This window comes from Sceloporus occidentalis, unplaced genomic scaffold, assembly GCF_023333645.1.
Source record: "Sceloporus occidentalis isolate IW3139 unplaced genomic scaffold, rSceOcc1.0.p SCAF_5, whole genome shotgun sequence".
NCBI lineage: Eukaryota > Metazoa > Chordata > Lepidosauria > Squamata > Phrynosomatidae > Sceloporus > Sceloporus occidentalis.
The window spans coordinates 15,708,300-15,732,446 of NW_028316985.1; the positions used below are offsets into that span (position 1 = coordinate 15,708,300).

The window sequence follows — 24,147 nt, forward strand, 5'->3', positions numbered from 1 at the left end:
ATGTGCTGTATTGTGGCTGAAACAGCTGTTTACCATTTAATAAAGCATGGCATAATTTATTTCAAAGCCTAGCAGCCGTCCTGGCTGCTATACCAATGGGAGAGATTCAGCGACAGCACTATTTGCAGTTGTGCCTGGAATTAGATGTAGACACCTTGAAATAAAATGTAACCTATCTCCTTGCTTCTCTCTCTCAATATCACTTACATTTCATAATAATTCTAGAACAGTGGCTTTATACCTGCCTAACTGCTTTTGGTTTTTAGGCTGCATAGGGGAAAATTCTTTTATTACTGTTCCATTTTTCAGTCTGCAAATTGTGTACTTTATCTTAATTTCCCTGCTCTAAATGAAAAACAGAAATATGTAATTAGCCATAGTTTTTTCCCAACTGGGAAAATCTGTTTATCAGTGTCAGAACAAGCCAAGATCTCAAGCCATTGTTTGAAATTGACTTGAAAAATTGGTTGGTAACTGTAGTTTGGTAACTGTAGTTTCCAGACTGAGTTTATCCTGGGTCTATATTAAGCTGAGATATGACTGTCTGAACACAATCCCAGGTTGCTTTCAGCACCTGAAACACTTCTTTACATAGATAGGTTCATTTGAATGGGGTAGTATATGTTTTCAGGAGGGGGGGGGGAGGAAGATGTCTTCTGAGGAGTGCATGAAAATGGATTAATATTTTGTTTACCTGAACAGATAATACAGATTTAGTTCATGAGTCGTGTGCCAAAACCAAGCTTGCAACATCTAGAAATAATTTGCAATTGATTTTTGTCTTATTCTGTTTTGGTTTTGGGGTGTGTGTGTGTGTGTGTGTGTGTGTGTGTGTGTGTGTGTGTGATAGTTTAGATACTTGCATTCTACAGATATTTCTTTGTGCATGATGTGTTAAGCAATAAATAAATAAATAAATAAATAAATAAATAAATAATCCTTGTTTTGTGTGAACTTAAGTGTCCCTCACCCATCCCACTGCCTTTAACATAATCATTAGAGCTGTTGCTGAATATTGCCTAAGGTGCAATTTTGAAGTGAATTTGCAGTTTCCGTCATAAGCAAACACTCAGGTGCTTTGAAGGAGAAAACAGAAGGAGAGTTTTTTATTGAGAGAAAACACTTCATGCCAGTGGAAGAAATAAATTGTAGTCCCTGAAAGCAGACAGTGTTAATAAATGTGATGATTTTTTCATAAGATACCACACCTCTTACTTGTCTTCATTAAAGGTAGTGAAATTTCCATGCATCCCTATTAGGGAACCCCAGAAAACAGAGATACAGCTTGTTCCATGGCTAAACAGGGATTCTAAAGGTAACAATGCACTACTCTGTCATTCTCATAGAATTTTTCAATTTCCCACCAGCATTCTTATTCCATCCCATTTTCTTGACAGGTTCAAAACCTCCTTCCTTCCTTCCTCCTTTTCTTTTTTTCTTTTGCTATATGGACATTCGTATTTTTGTGCTTTTCTCAAAAGAGGTACTTTTTAATATACATTTTTTTTAGTCATCTACCTTTTCAAATGAGAGTCTTGTTTTGTGCACATGAGCAGACTGGAAACCTTGAAATAAAAAGCATTCCAATCTTTGGGCAGCTCTGCAGATTTCTTCACAGCAACATGAATCCAATTGTATTTGCCCTGTCCTGATCTGTGTGTATCCTTTTGACCAATGAAGATATATTCAATCCATGGAGACTTCTCTGTACCTCTTTGCTGCAACATTGTTAAAGTGATCCCCCTCAGCAACCTTTCCTTCTATTCTCTTTCCCTTGTGTTTCTGTTCTCTCAGGCAGTGGGCCCAAAGAGAGGAGTTCTCAGATATTCTTGGACCCATCCCACCAACCACTAGGAGTGGTGGTCATGGATAATGGAAATTATAGTCTGATAAAATCAGAAGGATTCAGGATTGGAAACTATAGTCAACCCTCTGAATCCACAGATTCTGCATCCATGGATTCAACCATCCATGGCTTGAAAATGTTTTTTTAAAAAACTAATTCCTAAAAGCAAACCTTGATTTTGCTATTTGATATAAGGGTCACCATTTTATTATGCCATTGTATGCAATGGGACTTGAGCATCCATGGATTTTGGTATCCATGAGAGTCCTGGAACCAAACCCCAGCAGATACCAAGGGCCCACTATACTACCTGAGAGTATACACCAAGGATATTTTCTCTTTTTGTTTTATTTTATGCTTAGCTCCTGTTTTGTTTTCTAGGTGTTCTAAAAACAATAGGGTACACATTTGCACCCAGAGTCCTGCCTTAGAATTGCATTAGACTTGCCTGTGGATCTTTTCTAGCTAAAGGCTTTTCTTTGTACTTTCTGCAACATTAATTTCTTCTACCTGACTCTCTTGCTTCCGCACCAGCAGCTTTGGAGGTCCTATCCAGAATTCCAGGGGCCCATCAACACTATGCAATTATAGCACCATATTCCACTTGACTGACATGGCAATATCCTATGGAATATTGAGACTGATAGTTTCGGGAAGGGTGTTTAGAATTTTCAGCCAGAGAAATCTAGTGCCTTCCCAAACTACAATCTCCAGGATTCCATAGGATGTTGCCATGGCAGTTAAAGTGGAATATATTTGAATTCCATTATATTTGTGTAGTGTGAATGGGTCCCAGGGCAGCAGGCAATGGGTGAGATGGCAGCTTTATTTCAGAAGAAAGATAGACTATCAAACTTTTTGTCACAGCTGCCTTAGGCCTTCTTCAGACTGGCCATTAAGGCTGGCCTGGGGGCGGGGTTAGGGCATCACGTCCAGATGACGCACGCCTTGACTCTGCCCCCAGGGTGCTATGATGCTGTGTACCGCTCCACATGGCACACAGCATCATGGCATTCCTCCTGCAATGTCCATACAATGCAGCACCAAAGAAACACCGCCAAGCTATTGGCAGCATGGCTATGGCACCCTTTCCATGGTGTAAAAAGGACCTGCTTTTTGCAGCTCCTTTTTGTGCCCTCGAAAAACCAGATCGGAGCTGCATTGTGCGGTTGCCATGGCCCTGATCCGGCCAGGAAAGGTTGGTGTTGCGCCGCCCCACAAGAGTCCATAGGTCTATCAAATCCCTTAGTTTCATCTACCACAGATGTACCAAGCCCTCTGCTCTTTCCTCCCTATAATCTGCCTGGTATTCTCAACCATCTACTGTTTCCTGCATGGGGGTGGGGATGGAAAATCCAAATATTTTTGGAACTAGAATATTAAAGTTTTATCTATGTCTTTAAAGCCAAGCCAAGGTCCTGTTCTTTTGTGGGCCAAGAGCATGCACTGGCAGTTAATAGGTATTGATGAACGATATTGAACACACTTTTATTGAACACACAGTTTAATTTGGAGAGGTTGTGAAAGGTGTTATTGGTTGCTGTTGCATGCTAAGATTCCATACTGGGATAGTTTCAGTATTACTGTGAAGTGTGAAGAATACGTATGTGTTGCATGCATTACTATCTTTTCCTGAAGGTGAAAAAACACACACTCAAGGGTAAAATTACATTATTTTATAATTCAGACCCTCTGCCATTACATGCAAATTCCCTTTTGAAATCCAGAATTCTGCATGTGTGTAGAGAGGTTTTTTTTTCAAATGTTCCCAGGCAGAGGACAGTATGAAGCAACCAAAGATGGTGCCTCTACTTATATGACGTAAAAAAGCTGACTAGAATAGTCATTGAATCTTACTTGAGCACTGGGAAAGGGAAATTGTACTGTTTTGCACTTGAGGGCATCATACTAGCTTAGGGACAACACCACACGGCATGCACGGTCCACACAATTCTGTCTGCTGCCTTCTCTCCATCATGCAAATAACCATAACCATCCTCCATATATGTAAGCTTGGGTTAACACAGTGCTTTTTAAGCACTATAAGGGACCAGCATTTTCCCCTGGATCAGTACCATATTAATGCCTATTGGCCACAATTTTTTCTTTCTTTCCTGGAAGCCCTCTGGCGACAAGTAAGCGATGGCTTGGGGACCATCAGTGGTTCATAGACCACAACTTTGAGATGCACTGGTTGAAACTCCTCCATGGTATGGTTTCTGAGTAGTGCCTTTCCCTAGTTTAATTATAGTTCCACTTACTCTTTTTAAGCCCATTCCATTTCAAAAGGCTTAAAGGGTTAAAAAAATCTAGAACCAGTTCATAATGCAACCCATGAGTGATCCTTCATGCATCCAGAAGCTTCTGAAAAATCTTTAGCACCTGAAACAGGTGCATATGGAATCCCTCTGCTAAGCGCATTGCTACCCATTCACTCACCACTCTGCAGAGGAAACTTGCCTCTCCTGAATGAAGAAAACAGGTCCTTCAGTGTGCAGCAGCACTGCCCTGGCACTGAACAAGATAGAAAGAAGTCTTCTGTGTATATCTGTAGCACATGGGTGGGCAACCACATAGGGACAATTGTTAATCTCTAATACATGCGCGTGCACACACACATTCACAAGCCAAATAATAATAATAATAATAATAATAATAATAATAATAATAATAATAATAATAATATCGCACCTCTCTACAAAATGCAATCCCTACCAAAACACACCAAGATGCTTTATTTTCCCTCTGTTTCTCCTTCAGAATCATTACTGGAACTGACATCATGGTCACTTCCTGTTGCCATTTTGAAAGACAAAAGGAGGGAAAACACAGTATCTTAGAGGGCATGGATATCTGGGATGGGTTTGGGATCAGGAAGAATTGTGCTGGTTTGCATACATAGAGGACTTTGAGTGCAAATTTCACCAAAACATTGTGACTTTTTAAAAAAACTGACAGCATTCAGGGGGCTTTCAGGGACTTATGAGAGGCTTCAGCAGCCACAGAATTAACATTCAAGGGCCACATGTGGCCTATAGGCAGCATTTTCCCCACCTCATTGTAGCAGCTGTTTTGGACTTAGCTGGTTTAGGAACATAGAGCGTCATTCACAGGCTATCATACAAACCAGATCTGTGTTGCTTCACTGCATGTCCTTCACATCATATCTTTAACCTGAAGGGTAGCTAAGATGAGCATTTGTAGTCAGCTGGTCTGATAAAACTGCTTTGTTGGCTAATTGGTATTGGATCTGAAAAGCCAATACACTCTGTATTTCTGCTGTGACCTACCAGATCTTGCCAGCCTTTACCACTTTGGGATTGGCCTGATCTGTTCTTAATTTGCCAAATTCTGTTCAAGTTCTATGATGTCTTGTCAGATTTCTGTCAGCTCTACCTTCAACCACTCTGGCTTCACCTCCAAGGCACTTCAAGTGTGGAATCAAAAGCTGGCAACTCAAGGCAGAATGAGAGTGACAAGAGGGGGTCTAACAGTGGTGTAGGGAGACAAGTGTTGGAAAAGAAGTAGCATCATGTCTTTATCAGAATATTTCCAGGTGTGAGCATGACCTGTTCGAGAAACCTGTTGCTTCCTTTAAAGAATTGTTGTTAGCAAAACAAAAACTTGGTTTCAATTTTCATTACTTTGAGCTTCCTGGAGAATGTAAAGAGATGCCATCCACACTTACTCCAGTGCAGGAGTGGGCAATGGTGGTGGCTCCTAACTGATCTCTTGATCCTTGGGGCGAAACCAACGGAGGAAAGTCTAACAAGTGCATCGTTTTGCAGTAAATTAGATCAGATTTCCGCATCTCCGCACTCGGTCTGTGAGCTTGACAGTTCAGTAAAATGTTCCCTTGTAAGGTTCGCCCTCTTAGGAAAAGGGGCAATAATTCATCATTAGGATTTCAGAGTCCAGGTGCAGATGAAAACTGATGGAGCCTCCAGCGAGGCAGGGAAAGTGCGCAGAAGAGGAAAATTTTATCTGAAGCCCTAATTCCCTGGTTACGGCAGAGAATAATTAAGATAATATTGCTCCTAGAGTCCTTTAATGATTAAAAATCACATATGTAGAATCCATAAATGGGAAAGCAACAAATTGGGAAAGGTATAGTATTGGGAGAGGCATTTCTTTCTTTTGTTTTTTTCTCTTCTTCCTTCCTTCCTTTTTTTCTTTCTTTAGAAAAATGCACATTACACAGGAAAGGTACACCAATGGCAGAGCGCAAGCGGTCGAGGAAGCCACAGGAGACCAGCCCCGTTCCAAGGACTTTGTTTAGATGCAACAAATCATTTGTCTGTTATTAACCTAGAGCTTGTAATTATGCAGATTGCCATAGATTTTCCTGGGCCTGGAAGTGAGATTGAGGGTTGTTCACACTATAGCAGGCAGCTCGGGGCTGGCCATGCATTACTGAACTTGCCACATTTATCATGTTGACTGATGGCAGGAGAAGCAGGTCTCGGGTCCCAGTGGTTAATGTAGTGGGTAATTAACTGTCATTTGCCTAGTAATAGGCTGATGATCAATGGTTTGTGTGGAAACAAATTCTAATCAGGTAGCTGATAAATGCTCAGGGAAAGAAAGCAATTGAAATTGGGGACGGTGGAAGAGAAGAACTAGGCCTAGAATTTCAACATGGCATTGTGGAGTTATATTAATAAATAATATCAGTGGTAGTAATAAGAAATAGTAGTAGTATGGGAAAGTATGTTATCCACATAAACAAACAGCTGTATGCAGAATAAACACTAGGTAATCCTACATTCTGTTATCTGGGAAGGGATGGATCATAACTGCAAAAATTCCATGCATAGCCTTAACATAGTTCTATGCCGTTTATGGCTTAAAAGTGTTTGAACAGATTGTCTGACTGTTTATGGGAATTACTACAATACTAGGTGAAGCAAGGTAGTTCCCTTATTCATCTAAATGTATTATAACTTTCCCTATCTGGATGGGTAAAGGAGAGCTTCTGTTTCACTGACTAGGTAGTTGAGTCCCATAACTTCCCTTCTTACTGCACATACACATAGAAATTGCTCTCAGGGGTCATGCTCACTAGTGGATTCTGAAAGTAATGTTGAAAAATAGAACTTCCAAACTCTGCTTTATGGAACTACCACTTTGAAAACCAGTCTGTTTCTGAGCACTAGCTGCCAGGATACACTCATATAGCAAGACCAATGCCTTCCTCTCTGGCTTCTGAGCCTTCCCAAGCCATGTGTTCTAGAAAGAGAACACTAACCTTGGCACTTACAGGTCCCTCTCAGCTTTAATAGCTTGATGGTATCTCAAAATACTCAGAAGAGGCTCTGCTGTTTGTACTATCATTAGAAGAAGTTCAGTATGTGATCACAAGAAAGAGTCTTCTATCTTGTTTGCCCCCTAACTTGGAATGCCTCCTTCATAGAAGTACGATGTTACAGTATGAGTCTCCCTTATCCAAAATACTTGGGACAAGAAGTGCTTGGGATTTCAGATTTTTGGAATATTTGTGGATACATAATGAGATATCTCAGCGATGGGACTGAAGTCTAAATATTAAATTCACTTATGCTTCATATACACCTTACACACATATTCTGAAGGTCTTTTTATACACATTTTAAATAATTTTTTGCATGAAACAAACTTTGTGTACACTGAACTTTGGAAAGAAAAGGAATCACTATCCTAGCGACCCACATGAACAATTTTGGATTTTGGCGTGTATGATCTTTTTGATGCCTGGTTAAAAGTTAAGTTTTTTGCCTAGGCATTTTAAAGTTGATATTGTTTAAGCCACTTTGCTGGTTTTAATGTGCCTCTCAGTGGTTTTCTGAAAATTTCTTTATTGCTTTATGCAGTGGCAAGATATAGCTGGTATCAAACACACCTGTCAGTTTCTTTACACATGTGAATTTATTTATTTATTTATTTATTTATTTATTTATTTATTGGGGGGGAGGGGCTCTAAGTAACAGACAATATTCTTTATGCTTCCATAAACAGAGTGCCATAGTTGTAACCATTCCAGATGCTATTGCCTGTTCATGAATGGTACATAACCGTTTGTACCATTCTTCAAGGTACTATTTGATTCACTAGAATTGTAGAAACAGCCATTACAAATTCCCCATTGCACAATGGGTCAATAAGCAAGCACACTGCCAAATACAGAGTTCGTTGCACAATATCAATATTCAGCAGAAAGGTGGTATAGCACAACTGCATAACTACATGAGTGTACACAAGCTTGATGAAGGAACTTGTCTAGTATTTCTTCATGCTTTCTTACATCAGTTTTTTTGTCATGCCATTCCAGAGAGGAGGTATTGGAACAATATGATGGTACTCTAAAAGCTATCTATAAAGACTGATTTCCTGCATGAACTGGACGGCCATTGTGAGTTCTTCCAACTCTCTGATTTCCAACTGTATAACACTGACATGCACACAACCATTTAGTCCAGTGGTTCCCAAACTCTGGCCTTCCAGGTGTTTTGGACTTCAACTCCCAGAATCCCAGACCACTGGCCAAGATGGCTGAGGCTTATGGGAGATGAAATCCAAAACACCTGGAGGACCAGAGTTTGGGAATCACTGATCTAGTCCATAGTGTTCCCTTTCTCACATTGAAAAGTGTTAAGACTTATGGCAGCTTGAGTTGGCACCTTCCAACTGCCATCAGTCCCATTCTACATGCATTCCAAAATATCACTATTGAGTGTATTTTATTATGTTAAAAACGTAATTAAAAAGTATATGAAAAAAATCTGGAAGGTTTCCAGGTTGGGGGAAGCAGCTTTAATAGGATTCCCCACTGAGAGTGTGTCTCAGTCCTTTAAAGCCTTTCAAAGACTAGTTTCTAACATTTTCAATGCAGAAAACAGCACTTTCTGCACAGGAATTAATATTTATACATTGAAATATTATTTCCAATGCAGCAAATAATGTTTTCTATGCAAATCAGCCATGCAAGAATTCTACGCAGAATAAATCCCCAATCACAGCTTTTTTTCTGCAGAGAAATTAATAGTTCAGTATTGAAATATTACGTTCCACACAGAAAATGCTGTTTCCTTTTCAGAAAATCCTGTTTTCTGTGCAACACAAACATGTGCGAATTTTGCACAGAGTAAGTCCAGAGTTACGAATAGCCTTCAAAAACTATGTGGTTTTTAAAGACTTTCTTTCAGTGGGAAGAAAATTGTTGAAATTACTCATTACTACCTTCAAAAGGAAACTTAGTAAAGAATTACACCCCTATATGTAATGCTGGGACAATGTAGCATCTCAGCCCAAGAGTGTTTTACATACATATAAATTGGTGTAGGAGGTGGGGTACATATTCTGACCATAATCTATTTCTTCCCCTCCTAAGGAGTTTGGTTCTTTGAAGTTCAGTTATTTATTTAATTATTTATTTATTGTAGTTTACTTCTCTGAGGAACCTTTCCTGAACCTTTTACAATATTATGTTGCATCCTCACACCCCAATCAAATTGACTTGGGTCATCTGCTTTTAGGGATGTAAAGAATATTCTTTAGTATTCATTTCTGCACAGAAAGACACATCGTTTTTCTGTTTTAAAAAGTTTGTGTTTTCTGGAACATTTTGGGGCAATCAAGTAAGGAAACAAAAATGCACAGAAGTTTTGCTTTCTTGTGCAGAAAACTACAGTAATTATTCATTCTTACACATAAGGATCAAATAGTCAAGGATTTGCATCTCTACCTCCTTTTGCCTGAATTCTGCAAACTTCATTCCATTTTTGTCTCACAATTGCTCGATCTTTTGGATCAGCTTTACCTACTGTGGTGGTAAATCTCAAGGAATAGCTATAGTTTGATTGAAGAACATTCCTATTCTTAGCACACACACCCTGCTGTCTTTCCTTACACATAACTTGCCGCAGTGTATAGAAATCTGAGTGGTGCACATCTAGTCACCATTACTCCCATCTTGTATACATCTTATTTAAAAGAATTCTGTTAAAAATTGGGAGTCTTTTAATAATGAAATCCAAGGCAACATGTAAGATTTAATTAAAAGACATAGAAAACCTGTGCCACTGTCTAACTTCCCCAGAGGATTTTAACTTACTTAGAACAAGGAATTTGTTCCTCATATTGTTAACAGTACTTGTTGAGTAAATAGTGACATATCATGGACATGTTACCTTCATTATTATTTTGAAAATGTTTTTTAATCATAAAAAGTCCCCCAAATTTACACAAATTATCTCCACCACCATCACCCAAAATTGTTTAAAAGTAATTGTTTCACTAAAATAATAACATCACGAGGTGTTTTGTTTGTGTGTTTATTTTGGTATTTTAAGTAACACAATTAAGCCTTTGGATGCATCTGAACTGTAGATGTAATGCAGCTTGACACATGCTAAGTGCTGTTGCTCCATCCTATGGTATCCTGGGATTTGTATCTTCTCGCCAAAGAGTGCTGGTACCTCACAAAACCACAAGTCCCAGGATTCTATAGGATGGAGCCATGGCAGTTGATGTGATGTTAAATTACACTATTTCTACAGTGTAGATTCACTCTTTGTTACCCTAAAAGCAGTGGCTGAGATCCTGCATCAGACATTCAGTCACAATGTTGTAGCTATGCTTTTACTCTCCCATCTATCCCCTGAAACCCACTTTAAAAGCCAGTAATCCAGAGTGAAATAGGCCTGTGCTGCTGCCAAGCGGGGTACGGCAAGAATCATAGAATCATAGAATCAAGAGATGTGGCCAGCTCTCCCCTGCCATCAAACAACTTTGCAGTGAATAATTGCAATAGATCTCTGCAGGGGTCCCTATTTCTGGTCTCCACAGTGTCACTCACTGGCAGGTTGGGGCTGGTCATGTCATCTGCAGTGCCCCACTTGGTAGCAGTAGATTTCCATTGCTCCAAATGGCTGACTGGCTTTTAAGGTGGGCTTCAGGGTTCTTTTGTGGTCTTGGCAATAGTGTCACAATTGTAAATGAGAATGTGAGGCAGTTACAATGTCCCAAGTCTAACTCACAACATTGTAACACACTGACAGAATGGCAGCCATTGTGTTACAGGTAATATTATTGCTTGTCACATATTCATTCTGAAATGGGAATTGTCTGGCCCTCTGGCTTTGATGGCTTGCAAGCCTTAAAAACCTTTCCTAATATAGCCAATGATGAGGATTGCTGGGAGCTGCAATTCACCAGTGCAGAATTGTATAGAAGGCCGCAGAGTCTCCATCCCTGTGTTCATTCCAACCTCTGAACTTTTCTGGGTAGCTATTTCAAGAACACCCACAGGCTTTCTTTCTTCTTTTTTTGGATGGTCTTTGCCTACTCCATTTTTATCAGTCAATTAGACTTGCAACCTTTAAAGAGCTTGCAAATTATTAAATAAAGTATCACCTTTCCTTGTTGGGTTCCCCCTGCCCCTTCTGCACAGGGACCCCTCATTTCACTCCTCCCAACTGGCTTGGGCAGCAGAAGAAAGAAGAGGAGATGCAGACGAGATACAGGTCTGAAAGTTCAGACTTCTTTTAATTGTATGATTGCTGCATACCTCTTAGAGAACCCAGTATAGCAAGGAAACACCAATTCAGCTTCCCAACCATCAAATACATCACTGTGACAGCTTCTCAACTTTACAGCAGGATCTTAAGAATGTAACTGTGCAAATATACTTGAGATAAAGGGCCAGAACAGATGAGCAGGAAAAAGCACCTCAATCATCCTTTCCCCCCAAAGTGGGTCAAAACTCCACTGCCCACACTACCTACACCCAAGGTCAGCCAAATGCATACAGTCCTGGCACATGTCATGGCATTAAGACACACTGCTGGGTGTTTTTTTGTTGTTGCCTCTCCACTATACATGTACACACTGCCGGTACTTCCAGGTACCTCCCATGTTCACCCGGAGACCATCCCATTGGATGGCTACACCTTTGATTGGCCCCACAGTCACATGTGTGATGTTCCAACTGTACTGTACATTGGTGTGCAAATGATACATAGGCAAAGCATAATCATGGAGGCCCCCCTACATGTCCACTTTACCCCATGCCTCGCTCACTGAGCCACCCCATGCATAGAATCATAGAATCATAGAGTTGGAAGAGACCACACGGGCCATCCAGTCCAACCCCCTGCCATGCAGGAAATCCAAATCAAAGCATCCCCAACAGATGACCATCCAGCCTCTGCTTAAAGACCTCCAAGGAAGGAGAATCCACTACACTCCAAGGGAGTGTGTTCCACTGTCGAACAGCCCTTACTGTCAGGAAGTTCTTCCTAATGTTGAGGTGGAATCTCTTTTCCTGTAGCTTGCATCCATTGTTCCGGGTCCTGTTCTCTGGAGCAGCAGAAAACAAGCTTGCTCCCTCCTCAATATGACATCCTTTCAAATATTTAAACAGGGCTATCATATCACCTCTTAACCTTCTCTTCTCCAGGCTAAACATCCCCAGCTCCCTGAGTCGTTCCTCATAGGGCAAGGTTTCCAGACCTTTCACCATTTTAGTCGCCCTCCTCTGGACACACTCCAGTTTCTCAATGTCTTTTTTGAATTGTGGTACCCAGAACTGGACATAATATTCCAGGTGGGGCCTGACCAGAGCAGAATACAATGGCACAATTACTTCTCTTGATCTAGACACTATACTTTTATTGATGCAGCCTAAAATTGCATTGGCCTTTTTAGCTGCCGCATCACACTGTTCACTCATGTTCAACTTATCGTCTACTTGGACTCCTAGATCCCTTTCACATGTACTTTCCTTCAGCCATGTGTCTCCCATCCTATATCTGTGCATTTCATTTTTCTGCCCTAAGTGAAGTACCTTACATTTCTCTGTGTTGAATTTCATTTTGTTAGCTTTGGCCCAGTTTTCTAATCTATTCAGATCATTTTGAATGTTGATCCTGTCCTCTGGAGTATTAGCTATTCCTCCTAATTTGGTGTCATCTGCAAATTTGATAAGTATGCTCCCAATTCTGTCATCCAGGTCATTGATAAAGATGTTGAATAACACTGGGCCCAGGACAGAGCCCTGTGGGACCCCACTGGTCACTTCTCTCCAGGATGAAAAGGAGCCATTGTTGAGCACCCTTTGGGTTCGGCCGGTCAACCAATTACAGATCCATTTAACAGTTCCTTTGTCTAGCCCACATTTTACAAGCTTGTTTGCAAGAATGTCATGGGAAACCTTGTCAAAGGCCTTACTGAAATCAAGATATACTATATCCACAGCATTCCCTTCATCTACCAAGCTGGTAATTTTGTCAAAGAAAGAGATTAGATTTGTCTGGCATGACCTGTTTCTCTGAAACCCATGTTGAGTTTTTGTGATTATGGCATTGCCTTCTAGATGTTCACAGATGCTTTGTTTAATGATCTGCTCCAGAATCTTTCCTGGTATTGATGTCAGACTGACTGGACGATAATTGTTGAGATCCTCTTTTTTCCCCTTTTTAAAGATGGGGACAGTGTTTGCCCTCCTCCAGTCTGCTGGGATTTCTCCTGTTTTCCAGGAGTTTTCAAATATGATTGCCAATGGCTTCGATATTACATTTGCCAGTTCTTTTAGTACCCTTGGATGTAGTTCATCTGGTCCTGGAAACTTAAATTCATTTAGATTAACAAGGTATTCTTCTACTATCTCTTTACTTATTCTGTGCTGAAATTCCCCTATTCTGTCCTCTGCTCCATTATCCTCAGGTTGAGCACCCTTTGCCTTTTCTGAGAAGACTGAGGCAAAGAAGGTGTTGAGTAATTCTGCCTTTTCTCTGTCTTCTGTTAACATTTTGCCATCTTCTCCACGCAGTGGCCCTACCGTTTCCTTCTTCTTCCTTTTGCTGCAGACATATCCAAAAAAGCCCTTTTTGTTGTTCTTAACCTCTAGCAAGCCTGAGTTCATTCTGCGCTTTAGCTTTTCTGACTTTACCCCTACACATGCCTGCTATTTCTTTGAATTCCTTTTTTGTGATTTCCCCCTTTTTCCATTTCTTATACATGTTCCGTTTCAAACTCAGTTCAGTTGAAAGTTCCTTAGTCATCCATCCTGGTTTCTTGAGACACCTCCCATTTTTCTTTCTCACTGGAACTGTTTGAAATTGTGCCTTCAGTATCTGTCTTTTGTCTTTCATCCACCACCAACATTACAGATTGCTTTGCTCTGAGGTAAGAATGAGACAACCACCCTCAATCATATGGCTGGGTGTCTCTTTCTGATCTCAGAGTGAGTGACTAGTGGCTCAGTGGAAGGAATGCATTTTAGACAGCTGCCTGGTGATCCAGAGCAAGTAGCAACTTTTGTAAATGTATGTTCTGGTGTTAAATGCGCTGAACATTGTCCAGCCTTGTTGCACCAGAACCAGGGTTTGGGCTGTGCATCATTTGGCCCATACAGAAAGGATCTAAGAGTTCTTCTAATGGTGTCCATCCATAATCTAGACTGGGAACCAGTGGCAGTTTTGGCTCCATTGTCAATAACTGTCCTGTATGATAGATATTGCTTGAGGCAGAGGAAGTAAAGTTAAAGTATCATGCTATCATTATTTTCTAAGAGGTATAATGATATATGAGTAGGGCAGTCATTCACACATCAAACAAGAAGAAATGCATTATCAAAAAGCAGCAAGGGGTGACAAATAGGATACTATGATCCATTCATTTTGCCTGTGCTAGCTGAGCTCTATAGATGAAGGCCAAGAGCCTGCATGACAGACATAGATATGATCACTCTCCCAGTCTGATCCCCTGAAGACCCACCTTAAAAGCCAGAAAGCCACCACAACTGCTTGTCTCACTATAGCTCACTGGCAGGAGGGAGCTAGACATGCCATCCTTCAGCATCTTGCTTTTCAGTGCTGCAGAACTTTTTGGGTTGGGTTTAGCTTTTAAGGTGGGTCCTGCACAGCATTTGCAACTACGGCAATCATAAACACAAATGGCAAAATTCAAGTGGTCATAAGTCTAGCTAGCAACATCATAAATGCTGAGCAGGATGCCAGCCAGAATTTTATAAAACAGTAATTATATATATATATATATATATATATATATATATATATCTATCTCAAGGCACTACTATCCCTCCATATATTTTTTAAAGGATTGTGATGGGACAGCCTTTCAAATTGAGGATAATCCTCTTTGGAGTAAGACAACTGGCCACCTAGACAAGGACATACAAACAAAACAAACAAGTTTCATTTGTATACCGCTTCATACCGCCTAAGCAGTGTCTAAGCGGTTTACAATGGTAAGCTAATTTGCCCCCAACAGTCTGGGTACTCATTTTAGCAACCTCAGAAGGATGCAAGCCTGAGTCAAGCTTGAGCCCTTTTGCTGTTCTTGAACTCGCAACCTTATGGTTTTGAGTGAATGGCTGCAGTACAGTATTTAACCACTGCGCCACCAAAGATGATTGCAAGGATGAATTGAAAGCTCCAGTGCCAAGTGCAAATCATACCTTTTCTAGGATTATTTTTAATTTCTTTATGAGCTATTTCTGTGGTTTCACCTTGTCTTTAATAGGATTGGGTCACGAAGCGGTCTGTTTCAGCCCTTTTCCACTTAACGTCGCAAGAAACCACATCTGTGAACTGATGGGACAGAGTCTTTAGGGACAAAAAGTGTTTGTATGTATGTATATGTGTGTGTGTGCATGTGTGTGTGTGTGCATGCATAATGTTAATCATCAGTCTTCACAACTAGGAAAATGAAGTTGACATGAGCTTGAATAATAAATCTGATGAACATAGAAATGCTGATGATTAAGACTTGGGATTTTTGTTGTTTTTTGGTTTGTCTCTGAACTTTAAAAAAAACCCAGCCCATCAGACAATGAGCAAAAAATGGTTCAGAACTTTAAAAATAAACATGCCACATGTATTATGCAAAATGTGCATATTGAGCTGGTATCAGAGCTCAGTGGGCTTACCGGCATAGCTGGTTCAGGTCTACCAAATGGGAAGGTTTGCATTCATTTGTGTGTGTTGCCAAACCAAGTTTTCTACTGTAGTACCTTTGAATTCATTAGCTTAGAACTGCTTTTAATTTAGTGTTTCCCTTGAGAGCCATTATATTTTTCTGCTGTCAGCCTGATGTTGAAGAGCAAAAAGGAAAGCGGCAGATGTGGCATTTTCATCTATTTTCTATCATACTTGAAAATGGCATTAACTGCTATACACAGAAGAGAGAATTGCTTTTTTAAAAACAAAAAAAATTCATGCACATGTATTAAGAAGCTTTACATTAAAGTTGGTTTCAAAGATTGGTGGTTTGTGCCGTTAAAAAAACCCAACAAAACCCCAAAGTTTATAATCTTCCCATATTATAATTATATCTCCCAATGTATGTAGGATTATTTTATTATTTGTAACATACCAGTTTAGAAAAGGGAGAAAATGCTTTGACCAACCATGTGGCTGGTGTGGGATATGTGTGTGTGTGTGTGTATGTGTCAGGGGTAATACACACCTGTTCTGCAAAGAGAAAAATGTTAACACCAAAATTAAAACATTTTAGAAAAGATCTGAAATTGTTCCTACAATATAATGTAGCTGCACGCCTAATGTGGCTATATATAGTTGACTGCCTCATTTACTTTAATAGGCTACTTGAATAACATAATCATAGCTATAAGCATGGTGTAGGGTTGTAAGGTGCATGAACCACTAATGCTTTCTGACGCTTTAAATGACTTCTTCATAAAATGTTCTTTAATAATGGTAAAGCTTTTAGCACTAGGTGTCAGAAATGACTAGAATAGTAGCTTCTCCCCACTGGTACCAAAGTATTATTTCCTCTTATGCTAAAGCATGTGTGTTATAAATAAATAGCACTGAGGCCAAGGTTTTACAGCAGATTCCCATATTTACAGTGAAATCTGAGGAGCCATTTCTATCATCTACTAGCAGACAGAGCCACCCTTGAATCCATGCCATTGTTGAATGATATCTCTCTCTCTCTCTCTCCCTCTCCCTCTCCCTCTCCCTCTCCCTCCCTCTCTCTCTCTCTCTCTCTCCCTCTCCCTCTCCCTCTCCCTCTCCCTCTCCCTCTCCCTCTCCTTCCTACCTTTCCTTCTATGGCAGGGGCTACTTGTGAGGCACTAATCTAATCCCTTTCTCTGTTTCCTTAGCCTTTGCTGCACTCTGCTGTGGCTTTTTTCTGCTCCCACTGCTGCTGTTGCTGGAGAGGGTGGTTGAGAGTGAATCAAAGCATGTGCCATGTGGGGGGTGGGAAGGAGGATGCAGTGAAACGTCTCATTTGCTGCCCCCACAATAAGCAGTTTGGCAAATCCAACCAATTTTGGGTGAACTGGCTGAATGACAACACTGTTTCTATCTGCACTAACAAGTCTGGTCTAGAAAACTATGTACTGAAGACTTTTTATATATATATTTGAAACTTAGGGAGAAAAGGCACACTTCAAAGTATTGTTCATAATCCCATATCCTTCTGATAACTTGTGCAAAGGTTATGACTCTAAAGCCAATATGAATGGGAAGAGGTTTTACTTCTACCCTGATATAGAAATGCAGTTGTACCTCATTATGTCCAGGGGAAACATAATCTCATCATGAAATCATATGTTGGGCACCCTCTTAGTTATATGTATGTCCATTAAGTGTAGCTAATTCTTACCTGTGTCCTTCTAGATGGGTTCCAGAGAGCTATTCCCTTGCCTTTTGCCAAAATAGTTGTCCAAAATATGTGCCCTCCACAATTGGTTAGCCTGGCAAGGGTCCACAGCTCTATGTACAAAATATGTGCTCTCACACACAACTGGTTAGCCTGGGTAGGGTCCAGAGCTGTTTTTCCAAAATATGTGCCCTCACAAACAATTGGTTAACCCAGGGAGGGTCCACAGCTCTTTATTCAAAATATGTGTCTCCCTCGCAACGGGTGAGCCTGGGGAGAGTGTACAGCCTTTTGGTTTACCAGTGGGGTAGGGAAGAAAGCAGAAGGACAGGGACACAGTTGAGATGATAGAGATGCAACTGCTCTGGTCTCCTGGGGAAATCTATGTATACATCCTTGTTTTTTCCCCTCTCCAAGTGGAGATCAATTTCTTTATTGCCTTTATTTCTTCCTCCCCCCGCCCCACCAGGCTAGCAAACAACAGCAACAGAGGGGCCTGCCAGGGTTTGCAAGTGCAGGGGGATAGGGGAAACAGAACTGAACAGGCAGTATGTTACACTCTGGCTTCTTGAATTAAAATCTCAGCCAGTGTTTTATCCCTCTTGAAAAGGTACAATACAGATGTGACTGTTGGGTACTCTGTATATATATATATATTAAAAATAACCTATATTTTAAAATAATCTGTTTATATATTAATTCCAACCAAACTTGTGTCCCGTCTTTTTTCTGTGTGTATGTCTCCCCCCCCCCCCCTTTAGGTTATTTGGTGTTACAGGAAACTGTGCGGCCTGCAGCAAACTCATCCCTGCTTTTGAAATGGTGATGAGAGCCAAGGACAATGTTTACCACCTGGACTGCTTTGCATGTCAACTTTGTAATCAGAGGTAAGAGAGTTTCTTGGACCCCTTCCATGTGTTAAAACCAACTTGGCACTGACCTAGAATATATGGCAATGGGTACAGTTTCTTGCTCTCATCCTCCGGGTACAACCAGCTTGGACTGGCTTGGGCCATTTAGGGATATTATCACATGTGCCATTGTGATCATCACACTGATCATGTTCAGAATAATGCTAAGCTGTATGATTTAACATAATAAGTGTGAACCATGGAGTTGCTTGCTCCCTTCTTCTCTTCTCATATGATGACTGAATAATTTTGCTTTTGGTTTAAGGAGCAAATAGTAAACTTCGGTTAGCAGCAGCCTCAGTAAACTCTGATTGTGGCCCATGCAAGCATATAGACCCAAAAGTCCTATGTATGATTATTTACTCATGAGTTGCAGCTTGTTTTCTAGACAAAAGTGTTCTTTCAAGGAAATAAATGGCAGCATCTGCAGAGGAGTTTGTATTCTGCAGGCATATTTGCAAAGTATACAAAATGCCCAAAAATGGAAGAAAGTTTAAGCATTAGCCATGTCGATTTTTATATCCTATCAAAAATGATGGCACAACTTATAGCTCTATCAAAATCATGCAAGGCTGTTCCTTTGGACATTTGACTTGAGAAGTATGAAATATCTTGCCAGATGTTGCCTATGACTGTAGGATCAACTGTGCACGAGTACTCTTCTCCCACTCCCCTCTTGGTCTTATCCCCAGAGCTTGAAAAGGTTACTTTTTGGACCAGAATTCTGCAGCTAACATGGTGAAGGTTGTACAAACAATAATTTCTCCATGCTCTGCTCTTTGTATATATCCAGCACACCTAGAACCAAGTTGTCTCCTTGGTACAGGGGGAGAGCCAAAACTAGAATGCCATTTTCCTTAGCAAATAGTGTCAACCCAAGATGTTTTGCTACCAAAAACAAAATTCAAATTGTGCTTTCCTTGTCCATCCATGTTGTTGTTATATGCTGTCAAGTCAGCTTCACTATATGACAACCCTATGAATAAGAGACAACCATGAGCCCCAGTCATCAGTAGCCCTGTTCAGGTCTTTCAATTTCAGAATCATGGCTTCCTTGACTGAGTCATGTAACATGGCCTTCCTTTCCTCCCTTTTGCCTTCTACTTTATTGAGCATTGTCATCTTTTCCAGTGAGTCATGTCATCTTCTGATATGCTCAATGCATTAATTTTGGCTTTTAGTGAAAGTGTGGTCTTTTGTTGATCTCAGACCCATTTGCTCTTTGATCTCCTCTTCCAGCACCATCAGTTCCTACCTTGCTCTGTTGCATGTCAGGACTGGCTGGTCTTGTGTACCAACTTGATACAGAGTGAGGTGCCATTTTCTCTACAAAACACGTAGCTCTAGCCTTTAGAAGGCTTGTGAATTGATCCCATAATATCATCAATGTGTGCGAACAGGAATGTTTGAAGAACACCATCATTATAATTGCAAAATCAATGAATCTGCAGTACGTACTTTGACTGCCTTACAGATTGCAACATAACTGCCCCCAGATTTTACAGTTCTCCAGAATGAACATTAAAGTGTTATTTTAAGGGGGGAAATGAACATTTAAAAATACATAAATTTTGAGAATTTTTAAAAATCAATTAAACCTTGAAAACAGAACTAACCTATGGGTGTAAACTTGCTGAACTGACACAGACTAGAAGCAGGCATATTTGTCCACCCCCAGATGGGGTTAATCAAACCCTGCTGTTCTACTTTGTTCGGTTACAACATAGTAACTTTTTTTATTACATAGTCAAGTGTCCCTCATGCAATGTGAATTCTGCAGCTGCCATAATTATAGCTTTCTACAATTACAGTCTAAAACAAAGCCAAATTGACCTTTTTTTCATCACGTTGTGCAGAAAATTAAAATATCAGACAAGTAATAACCACTGTTTAAACTATGTAATAACGGTAAGCAATTAGAAGTTACAGGGCCATTTACAGTTGCTATACATCAGCCTTGTTTTGGTGCAGAACTAAAGAGCCCGCATTCAAAATAAGGTCATTCTTACTCTACCAGTAGAATCCATTCAAGTAAGAAATAATTTAACACTCTTTTGAATTGAAGCTCAAAAGCTTTTCCTATCCTCATTGTGCTAAACCACTGTTCTAGTGTCATTATTAAAAGTGCCTAATACGTTCTTGTTGTTCGCTCCATTTATTGCATGCAGTAATGGGGCTGCATATCTTTAGTATTGGTTATGCACAATTAGCACTTAGTTATTGTCTTGTCACTTCATCCCATACAAGACAAACTTCTTTAATGGAAGAAGTCAGCTAATCTTTATCAGTCAAGCAAGGCAGGTAATTTTTGTTACCAACAGCACATAAAAAAGTGATGGGAAAGGAATTTAGTTAAAGACTGGTGTTTGTGTATATCTTAATTTCCTTCAAAAAATAACCCCTCTTTACAAAGCAGAAGTTAAGAGGCTATCATTTCTGTGACCAAAGTAGGGATTTTATGTACAGTAACAGAAACATTGGAAAGTACCAGAGTGAATGATGTAGCAGAGTGAAGTAGAGAGGATTTCAAGGGGCAAAATTGCTTGTTCCACTATGTAGGATGTTAACAAAATTTCTGAAGAATTTCAGGCCTGAACCCAGAGGTGGCATGTGTATGCAATCTCCTGTCTTACCAAGACAAGAAGCCAGGAGTATGATGAAGACCAAGATGCACGCAGGGAGGACAGTAAGCCAGACAGGGAAGGGGAAAGAATGGAGGTGGCACAGAGGAAGGAGTAGCCAATGATAGTGGAAATGAAAGTGCCAGATGAAGTAAGAGAGAAAAGACAATGAAGGAGAGAAATGGGGAAAACACAACATGGAAGGAGTCATCATGAAGTGATAGGTGAAGGGAGGGAAGCAAGAAATTGGTGAGCAAGTGGACTGGAATTTACTATTGCAGTTATAGATGTGTAACCATAGAATCATAGAGTTGGAAGATGCCACAAGAGCCATCCACTCCAACCCCCTGACATGCAGGAATACACAATCAAAGCACCCTCAACAGTTGGCCATCCAGCCTCTGTTTAAAGACCTCCAAAGAAGGAGACTCCACCACACTCATAGGTAGCATATTCCACTGTCAAACAGCTCTTACTATCAGGAACGACTTCCTAATGTTTAAGTGAAGTCTCTTTTCTTGTACAGTCAGCCTTCCTTATACACGGATCTATTATACACGGATTCAAGCATACACGGTTTGAAAATGTTCCAAAAAAGTATAAATTTCAAATATCAAACCTTGATTTTCCACTTTTTATAAGGGACACCATTTTGCTATGTCATTATGTTTAATGGGACTTGAGCATACACGGATTTTGTTATACACGGTGGATCTTGGAACCAAACCCCAGCGTATAACAAGGGTCCACTGTAGTTTGAATCCAATGCTCTGTGTCCTATCTTCTGGAACAGCAGAAAACAAGCTTGTTCCATCCACAATATGATATCCCTTCAAATACTTAAACATGGCTATCATGTCACTTCTTAACCTTCTCTGCCTCAGGCTAAGCATACCCAGCTCCCTAAGGTGCTCCTCATAAGACATGATTTCCAGACCTTTCACCATTTTGATCTCCCTCCTCTAGACATGCTTATTTGTCAATATCTCTCTTGCACTGTGGTGTCCAGAACTGGACACAGTATTCCAGGTGAGACCTGACCAAAGCAGAATAGCATCTGGCACTGATTCACTTTCACAGCCTCTGCATATTCACAATTGTGGCACTGTTGCCAGGACCATAAAAATCTCCTGGCCCTGCTTTATTGGAAAGCAGCCACTATGAGCAATAAAGATGTTGTACACCGCCCTGGTTTTATAGAAGGGCGGTATATAAATAAAATTTTTATTATTTTATTAAAGATCTGTTCTCTGATTGACTGAGGTGCAGCATACTGATGTTTCCACCCCCTCATACAGAAGCAGGGATTGTGGCAGGGATCCTACTTCAGATTGTCACACTGGAGATCCCTAAAGGGAAGGTTTGGAAATATCTGTATGTTGCACCTCCGTTGACAGGAGAACAGACCTCCATCGCTCACAGTGGCCAATGCTCAATAGAATAGGAGTGGAAGAGAGGCAACACTAAGTTATTTAGACATAGTAGGTGATCTAGGATCTCAGCCATGGTATTTAGAGCATACTTGGTAATATGGAAGAATATCTTGCAATTCCCTTTTGTACCTATCACTACTTACAGTTTCTCTCTCCACCCTGCTGCCACGTATATATCCAAATCTAGTACACTGAACTTTGAATTCTGATGCACAGTGTGCTGCATTTCTTTTCCAGTAACAGCTAGTTACATGGAGCAGTATTTTATTATTATTTTATTTTATTTCATTTTTATGCTGCCTTTCTCCCAGAAAAAGACCCAAGGAGGCTCACAACTTATTATTTTTCTATGCATGGGGAGTCTTATCAGGCTGCGTGTTGTCCATGGTCCTAAACATCCCACCTGCAAGAAATTTTATGTTTACAAGCACTGATTGTCTGTAACAGGATTGGAGTAAGAGAAAGTGTATGAAAGAGACTGAAAGAGATGCAGAATGCAGGGGGTGAGGGTAATGCTATTGAATCCTTCAAGGTCTCTCCATTTTTTCCCCTTCTGGTTCCACCCACCACCAGCTGCAGACACTAATTGACATTTCTCATCTGTCAGTGAGCTTTTCATTGGAAAAAGCAACCACACACCCTCAGACAAAACACACACACAAAACACTTGGCTTGTAGTGTCCCTGTTAGCACTATTTGCCATTGCTGCATTTGTCAGCAGAGGTAAAAGTGTGCCTAAGTTGGTGTCATGGAGCAGTTGAGCTAGCTCTGAAAAGGAATACATGAAGTGATCATGCATCATCAGTGATGTGCAAGAGTATCAGGCCTCCATCCTGACTATCCTCCATTAATGCTTATAATGTGACCAGCATGAGGCAGGGGGCAGAGACAGAATGTCCTCTTTCTCCTAGTCCTAGGACTTTATCACACAGGGTAAAATTGGGGTGAAATTAGGTGTTTAAACAGTGATCATCCTGTGAAAATTGTGCGATTGTGATTAAGATTTTCACACACATCGTGATTAAAGCATCATTATCCAAAGAATAACCAGGGAATAACCAGCAACAAATCATTCATGGGATTTCCATGATTCCCATGAATGATTTGTAGCTGGTTATTCCTTGGATGATGATGCTTTAATTGCATTGGAGTGTAAAAATTGCAATCCCAATCACAAAATTTTCCCAGGATAATCACTGTTTAAACCCTCAATTTCCCCATGTGATAAAGTCCCTAGTAACGTCATTAAAGAGGAGACATTGCGTATCAATCCTATTTGCACAGAGTATGTAATTCAAATGAAACAAGACTAACAGATGGGAAAGACACATTTTCAAAGGCTGTGCTCTTGCCCATCTGTGGACTGATGACTGGGGGGGGGGGGGGGAGAGAAAAGCTCTAAGAACTGGCAACCCTGGTTAGCATTCTTCTTGTTGTGTGCCTTCAAGTCATTTCTGACTTATGGCAGCCTTAAATTGAATCTGTCAAGGGATTTTCCTCACATGATTTGTTCAGAGGGGTTTTGATTTTGCCTTCCTTTAAGGCTGAGAGAGTGTGACTTCCCAAGGCCACCCACTGGGTTCCTATGGCTGAGGAAGGATTTGAACCCTGGTCTTCCAGATTCCTAGTCCAACACTCAAACCTCCCATGCTATGCCAACTCTTTTTAATATAACAAACGATGTCTAGAAAAATAATATTTTTCAA

The 24,147-nt window shown here is 40.5% G+C and overlaps 1 protein-coding gene across 5 annotated transcripts in view; it reads left to right on the forward strand.

The window, feature by feature from the left end:
• The window catches only part of LOC149311685 (LIM domain only protein 3), a 96,913-nt gene that overhangs the window by 67,718 nt on the left and 5,048 nt on the right, over positions 1–24,147 (forward strand). For all 5 annotated transcript variants that reach the window (XM_089527677.1, XM_089527679.1, XM_089527675.1 and 2 more), the window contains exon 3: positions 18,238–18,363. In XM_089527677.1, the coding sequence (XP_089383803.1) occupies positions 18,238–18,363 (126 nt within the window). The remainder of the gene's footprint in view (positions 1–18,237; positions 18,364–24,147) is intronic.